Genomic DNA, 6,719 nt, shown 5'->3' on the forward strand with positions numbered 1-6,719 from the left:
CCTAATATCGAAGTACTATAACACCCGATAGGTTCGCACAAATAATATCGACGAACGATAGACCGATAGCATAGCCGGAGCTTATCAAACAAAAAGAAATAAACTTAGCTTTTTACCGCAAACTACGACGAACTAAAGGCCCCCGGACAGCATGGAACAAATGGAAGTGGATGTGGACATGTCGGCCAAGCCGAGCACCTCGTCCTCCTCCGGCGGGGCCAGCAAAGCACAGGATCCGACCCCAGACCAAAACCCGCAGCCCCAGGGAAACATAATGGCCGCAGTGGGCACCAGTGGCTCGGTGACCATTTCCCTCCATCCCCTGGTCATAATGAATATATCGGAGCACTGGACAAGGTTCAGGGCACAGCACGGTGAGCCGCGACAGGTGTACGGAGCCCTGATTGGCAAACAGAAGGGCCGCAATATTGAGATTATGAACTCGTTCGAACTCAAGACAGATGTGATCGGGGATGAAACGGTGATTAATAAGGATTACTACAACAAGAAGGAACAACAGTACAAGCAGGTGGGTGCGCCAGGATCAACACCCCGTCCACCAGTGGATAACCCTCTGTTTTCCCCCAGGTATTCAGCGATCTTGACTTCATAGGCTGGTACACAACGGGCGAGAATCCCACTGCCGACGACATTAAGATCCAAAAACAAATAGCCGCCATCAACGAGTGCCCCATCATGCTGCAGCTAAATCCGCTTTCCCGAAGCGTTGACCACCTTCCCCTGAAGCTTTTCGAGTCCCTAATCGATCTGGTGGACGGCGAGGCCACCATGCTGTTCGTGCCCCTCACCTACACACTGGCCACCGAGGAGGCGGAGCGCATTGGCGTGGATCATGTGGCCCGCATGACTTCAAACGAGTCCGGCGAGAAGAGCGTGGTGGCCGAGCATCTGGTTGCCCAGGATAGCGCCATTAAGATGCTCAATACTCGCATCAAGATCGTGCTTCAGTATATCAGGGATGTGGAGGCCGGAAAGCTGCGGGCCAACCAGGAGATTTTGCGCGAGGCCTACGCCCTCTGCCACCGACTGCCCGTGATGCAGGTGCCCGCCTTTCAGGAGGAATTCTACACGCAGTGCAACGATGTGGGACTAATCAGCTACTTGGGCACGCTGACCAAAGGCTGCAACGATATGCACCACTTTGTGAACAAGTTTAATATGCTATACGACCGCCAGGGATCCTCTCGCCGCATGCGGGGACTCTACTATTGATATCCAACCCTCTATTAAAGCTTCTGAGATAAATATACGATGGGTGAATGCGGTTTTATTTCAGCTGCCGAAGGGCAGGCTACATACGTATACGGGTGGCATCAAGCGATATCACTTTCTTCCTGAGCTTCCAGCTCCTCTAGCTTCGTAAATTCAATTCAGATGCACAGACAACATTTCCTAGACACTTAATTAGGTATTTTCGCAGCGGAATTAGTGGTTGTAGTCGTCCAGCTTGAGGCTGGCGGCGTACTGCTGCAGGAACTCGACCTCCAGCGGGTGCATCTCCTTGGCGGGAATGATGAGCGAGTGCAGAGGCCCGCCCAGATCGGTGGAGCGCATCTCGAGCAGCGTGCTGACGGCGATCTGCTGCGATTCTTGGCCTACACGGGCCAATCCGACGCACAGTGACTGCTCGTTGAGCACTGTGTTCTTCTCCAGCGAGTCCTTTTTCTCCACAATGGACAGCAGCTGGTGGGCTGCCTCCGCCACGGTCATGAAACGCGGCGGCATGTACTCCTTGCGTTTGCGCATCAGGGACTCCGGTGTGGGCTCCTTCACCTTGATGTCCAGCAGACACAGCGTGTGCATGTTGTGCAGGCGGTTCAGCTTGATCTTATCGTAGAAGCTGTCCGGCTTCCAGGTCTCGTCCCAGTAGGGAATCGACACAGTCTCGCCGAATTTGTACAATTGCAGGCCGCAGCAGCCCACGGCGTTCATGATTGAGGCATTGTGGATGACCTTGTAGGGGATGTTCTTCTCCTTGGCGCGCAGTATGAAGTCTGTGTGGGTAGTGGCGCCGAAGGGGTCGCCCACCACGAGCAGGGCCACGTCGGATTCGCCCGCACCAGCCAGGATCTCATCCGCTCCCTGCTCCACCAGATCACGGTCGGCCAGCAGAAGGGGTCGTCCGTAGAACTCTTGCTGCGGGCGGGAAATGCAGTGGTGTGATGTGATATGTGCAAGGGTGGGTGCTCCACGCTAGATACCTACCATATCCTCAAGGCTGCAGCCCAGAATCGAGGTGTACATCTCCAGGTAAACGCGACTGCATTGCTTGACTATCTCCAGACCCTTGACCGTGATGTCCTTCAGGTCGCCAAGGCCGAGGCCGATTAGGTAGAACATGCTGGGCGACTGGTGCGACTGCTCGGCCACTGCAACTCCTGCCAAATGTTGTTAAAAGCGCTTTTTAAATGCAGTCAACAACACGTGCCGTGGGGCGTTGTGTGACCGCCGCCAGAGCGCCAAAAGTTCCAGTTGTTGCGAAAAGGTACTAAAAAACGTTACTAAACAATTTATACTTATTTCGCAAATTTAAGTTCACTGAAATTAGTGTAATTGTTTAAAAAATAATAATAGGACACAACAGAAAGGAAGAAGTTGTTAATTAATCTTAAGTAAATGGAAATCACTTTTCCTCTAACCAATACTGCCAGACATTTAAAAAGGCCTGAGAGCTTAGTATAACCTTACACTACAGTCGAAAAGGCGGGCGTTTAAAATTCCAAGGTCAATACTAACCAGTTTCATTTAATTACGAAATTAATACTTTTTATTAAAATAAAAAAACTTATATTCACTACTTAACAGGTTAAAAGTTTGGTCTTCATTTTTGATCTCAGCTGTATGTAGACATAAAATCTTCATGCTCTTAAAAGTATAACGTTACTAACTAATATAGAAGTCTATATCACACTTCATCAAACATCTTTTGAGACTCTGAATTCGTGAGCTCCGAAATGTTGTAGTTGCATAGTTGAGGTCTGCGGGGAAAGAGTAATAAATAAGTCATTACTTTAAAATCTACACTTGAACTTACGTTGTTGTGGCTCCGCGGACCACGCAGTAAGCAATAAAACGCTCAATCTGTAAAAAATAAATATCAAAACGGTTCCCTGGGGAAAAGGTACTTATGTACATACCATCATTTCGAAGGAGCCAAAGGCGGCCGTATGATCGAATGCCTTGCGCACTTGGAGGAAATATTTGTGTATCTCGGCGCCCAGATTATTCGTCCAGTCCAGACACTCCTCTCGTATCCGGCGACAATTAATGATCAGGCTGAACGTCCGGACTAGCATAAACATATCCGCCTGGCGTCCACTGTCCGCCAATTGCTGCCAGTTAATCAGTTTGGCCATTTCGAAAGCCTTGCGGGCCTGGAACGGATACAGTTTAAATGGAATAATATTTGAGATGGTTGAACAATCAGCTTTATGCTTACATATTCCTTTCTATCCAATTGAACTGGTACTCTCGTGTATTGAGCCATGATGGTGAGCAGTAGAGCCACGGCAATATTGTTGCCCAGGCAGCAAGACTCCACCAAGGCTGGAATGGCGGTGTGCATGTCCAGGACCCTTTCCAAGCGCTCCAATCCCACGCCGGTCACCAAGTTGGCGTATAAACCAGTGGCCATGTAGTTCATCTGAGAAGATACATATAAGGTAAATATATAGTTTGGCATGGGTTCTATGTGATTCTACCTCTTCCGAATCCAGTGAGTCCGCCAAATGGCAGACCACATCCACCAGCATAAAACGCTCCTTCATCAGCAGTAAGTTGTCCCTTTGGTACGTCATCATCATAATAGACAGGGTAAACAGATCTAGGAGATTCTCCAGATTCAGCTCGAACTTCCCCGATAAGGTGACCAGAAAGCGATCCAGTAACTAAATTAAAGTACATGTTTTATTGCGAGTCAAAAGGTTAAGAGAATCTAATGCCAATTACCTGCTTGGCGTCTGTGGTGTGATTTGCATAGGGAAACAGGTGCTTTATAGACGATTTGCCTAGGAAGGTCTTAATGTGTTCATGGTTATAGCCAAGGCGCATTTCGTCCTCTTCTTGAAAGGAATTATTTAAGGACGCAGTAGACACGTTCATTTTATATTGGCGGCAAAATAAAATGCGCAAAACATAAGAAAAAAAAGAAGAAAACGAAGAGTGACCAGGCGCCAAATTCCGATATATGGCACCAAATCATAGAAACACACTAACGCCAAAAGTTGCTTCTTCTTATCACTCTTGCTCCACGTGCGGCGGTTTTTATACTTTTACTGCATTTATTCCGGATTTTAATTATTTTACTCGATTCAAAATGCCGCCTGTCAAGAAACCCAAGGCGCAAAAGATCGAGAAACAGTCTACGCCCAAGAAAACCATAGATAAAACCAAGGATGTGGTCTCCGGACAGGTGAGCACCCCACAAAAACAACTGTTTCTCGTGGTGGATAACCGTAAACTGCATCCATTTTAGCTGAAGAAAAAGGTGGCCAAGGCCAAGCCCCAAAAACCAAAGGGTCCGGAACGCGGCGTGGTCATCGTGAAGCACCTGCCCCATGGATTCTTTGAGCAGCAGCTGCGCCAGTACTTCCGCCAGTTTGGCCGGGTGCTCCGCGTCCGTTTGGCCCGGTCTCTGCGCACGGGAAACAGCAAGGGCTACGCCTTCGTGGAGTTCGAGTACCCGGAGGTGGCGAAGGTGGCCGCCGACACCATGGACAACTACCTCATGTTCCAGAAAGTGGTCAAGGCCTCCTACATTCCGCCCGAGAAGCAGACCTTTAACTTCTTCAGGACTTCCTTGAAGAAGGTCATTAATAAGGTAAGTCTTTCCTTACTAGACACTTACCAATCCATTACTAATCTAAATACAACCCCTTTGTAGGCCGGTAAGGAAATCTACGTCTCGGACGTGACCAAAGCCACCCAGCGCAGCGTAAAAAAGCAAAACAACTGGGATGAGTCCGCCTGCCAGAAGCGCACCGTGACCAATCTTAACAAGATCAAGAAGCTGCAGGAAAAGTACAAGGACTTGGGCATTGATTTCAACAACCTTCTGGTTGAGCCAGTGAAGAAGACAAAGAAGACGCCAGAGGCAACTGAGGCTGCTGAGGCATCTACGAGCAAGGCAGCCGGCAAAAAACAGAAACAGTCGTCGAAGAAGGAGCCAAAGTTGGAGGACTTGCTGGGCACTACCATCAACGAGGACTCCGACGATGAGGACTACGTAGATGCATCCGAAGATGAGTCTGAACTGGAGGTCGAGGAAGAGGAGACGGAAGACAGTGAGGACGCCAGCGATGATAGTGATGAAGAGGAGGATCTGCCGCCACCGCCTAAGAAGAAAAACAAGGCTACCCTGGAAGATAAACTGAAGCGAAAACCAGGCACTGGCGGTGTCCAGAAAAAGAAACAAGCTCCGACTGCCAAGGGCAACAAGAATGCCGCCACCCAGAAGCTGCAGCTGGCCGCAGCAAAGTCGCTGGCCAAACCCTTGCCCAAGGGAAAGGCAAAGAAGTCCAAGAAGTAGCTTAAAATACCTTTACTATAGTTGTTAAGTAAGCGAAAACATTTTGTAAGATGAATTGTGTTAAAATATGTCCTTGTACAAACTAGAAAGGTGTTTTGTTGGCGCTGCCCTGTTCCTCCAGTTTGATGCGTTTGCACTTCATGCGGCGATTTTGGAACCACACCTTAACCTGCCGTTCCGTCAACTCCAGAGCCACGGCGATCTCGTAGCGACGCAGACGGGTTAGATAGTTGGAGTAGCAGAACTCAGTTTCAAGCTCCTTGAGCTGGGTTTTTGAAAAGGCTGTGCGTTCCTTGCGATTCGAGGAAGTGGTTCGGAGTTTGGGCACTTGTCGTTGAAGATCCTGTCCAGCAGTTTCCTTATTTTGTAACCATTGAACGCTGGCTTCGTTGCACCAATTAGCCTCTATTTTACTGCAATCCGTGTAGTCAGAAGTCACACTTTGAACGTATCCATAACTGCAGTCCGTGTATCCCTCGGTTTGATTGAGCCACGACTTTGTAATATCCTCATAGTAGCAGGACTCGTAATCTGCATTCGCGTGAGAGTTCTTCATTCTGGGTGTCTTCACTTCTAAGGCTAAGCAAATACTGAGACCTCGGACTTGGGGGAGGCCGCTTATTAAGGAAGGCGCAGAGTGTGCCAGGCCAATCTGCTTTTTCACTTAGTCGCAAATGATGTGCTGCTGATATGATAATTGTGCGCAACATCTGGACCCCGAGTACGAGTATGAGTGGTTATGACACCCGCAGATCGGCTTGTTGTCTTTGCCCACGAACTGTTGTCACAACAAACCCGAATCCGAACCCGATCCCCCGTCGTCCGGTCAGGAGCGGAAGTGGACGCATGAGTCAAGTGCTTTGTGCCACCAAAAGCGGAGCTATAAAATTAGAATAGACAACCGATGCGTCGGCAGATCGTAAAATCGAGTCGGAGATTTATCTGAAAGTCGCAATTGCACGCGCTTTTAAGCTGATGCGGCGAATTAATCATGCTACTGAGCGTAGATCCCAGCATTTTACTTACTAAAGTGGAGTTTGATACTATAATTGATATGCGAATCAGCGCGTGCCCCAGAAATGGAAATGCAGAGTAAATTGATAATTGAGATCTTCAAATTGTTACAAATAAGAAATTTAACTCATTATTTGTATGGTTTATGTACTTTATA

The 6,719-nt window shown here is 48.4% G+C and overlaps 5 protein-coding genes across 5 annotated transcripts; 2 read left to right on the forward strand and 3 right to left on the reverse strand.

The window, feature by feature from the left end:
* The first annotated feature begins 37 nt into the window (after positions 1 to 37).
* On the forward strand, positions 38 to 1,270 carry CSN6 (COP9 signalosome subunit 6). The gene is made up of 2 exons (XM_017077477.4): positions 38 to 529; positions 589 to 1,270. The coding sequence occupies exons 1-2, from the start codon at positions 152 to 154 to the stop codon at positions 1,231 to 1,233; spliced, it is 1,023 nt and encodes a 340-aa protein (XP_016932966.3). The 5' UTR covers positions 38 to 151; the 3' UTR covers positions 1,234 to 1,270.
* Dph5 (diphthine methyl ester synthase) lies at positions 1,269 to 2,473 on the reverse strand. The gene is made up of 2 exons (XM_017077479.4): positions 2,227 to 2,473; positions 1,269 to 2,157 (listed from the first exon to the last, which is right to left on the reverse strand). The coding sequence occupies exons 1-2, from the start codon at positions 2,359 to 2,361 to the stop codon at positions 1,447 to 1,449; spliced, it is 846 nt and encodes a 281-aa protein (XP_016932968.4). The 5' UTR covers positions 2,362 to 2,473; the 3' UTR covers positions 1,269 to 1,446.
* Positions 2,474 to 2,760: 287 nt separating this feature from the next.
* LOC108012195 (uncharacterized) lies at positions 2,761 to 4,171 on the reverse strand. Its single transcript, XM_065867253.2, has 6 exons — positions 3,970 to 4,171; positions 3,723 to 3,908; positions 3,461 to 3,664; positions 3,159 to 3,395; positions 3,056 to 3,102; positions 2,761 to 2,999 (listed from the first exon to the last, which is right to left on the reverse strand). Exons 1-6 carry the CDS (start codon positions 4,120 to 4,122, stop codon positions 2,927 to 2,929), a joined length of 900 nt encoding a protein of 299 aa, XP_065723325.2. The 5' UTR covers positions 4,123 to 4,171; the 3' UTR covers positions 2,761 to 2,926.
* A 66-nt stretch (positions 4,172 to 4,237) lies between these two features.
* LOC108016070 (MKI67 FHA domain-interacting nucleolar phosphoprotein) lies at positions 4,238 to 5,637 on the forward strand. The gene is made up of 3 exons (XM_065867252.2): positions 4,238 to 4,432; positions 4,496 to 4,840; positions 4,904 to 5,637. Exons 1-3 carry the CDS (start codon positions 4,337 to 4,339, stop codon positions 5,546 to 5,548), a joined length of 1,086 nt encoding a protein of 361 aa, XP_065723324.2. The 5' UTR covers positions 4,238 to 4,336; the 3' UTR covers positions 5,549 to 5,637.
* On the reverse strand, positions 5,537 to 6,683 carry btn (buttonless). Its single transcript, XM_017082662.4, has one exon. The coding sequence runs from the start codon at positions 6,102 to 6,104 to the stop codon at positions 5,631 to 5,633; it is 474 nt and encodes a 157-aa protein (XP_016938151.4). The 5' UTR covers positions 6,105 to 6,683; the 3' UTR covers positions 5,537 to 5,630.
* Positions 6,684 to 6,719: the final 36 nt, after the last annotated feature.

This window comes from Drosophila suzukii, chromosome 3, assembly GCF_043229965.1.
Source record: "Drosophila suzukii chromosome 3, CBGP_Dsuzu_IsoJpt1.0, whole genome shotgun sequence".
NCBI classification, from domain to species: domain Eukaryota; kingdom Metazoa; phylum Arthropoda; class Insecta; order Diptera; family Drosophilidae; genus Drosophila; species Drosophila suzukii.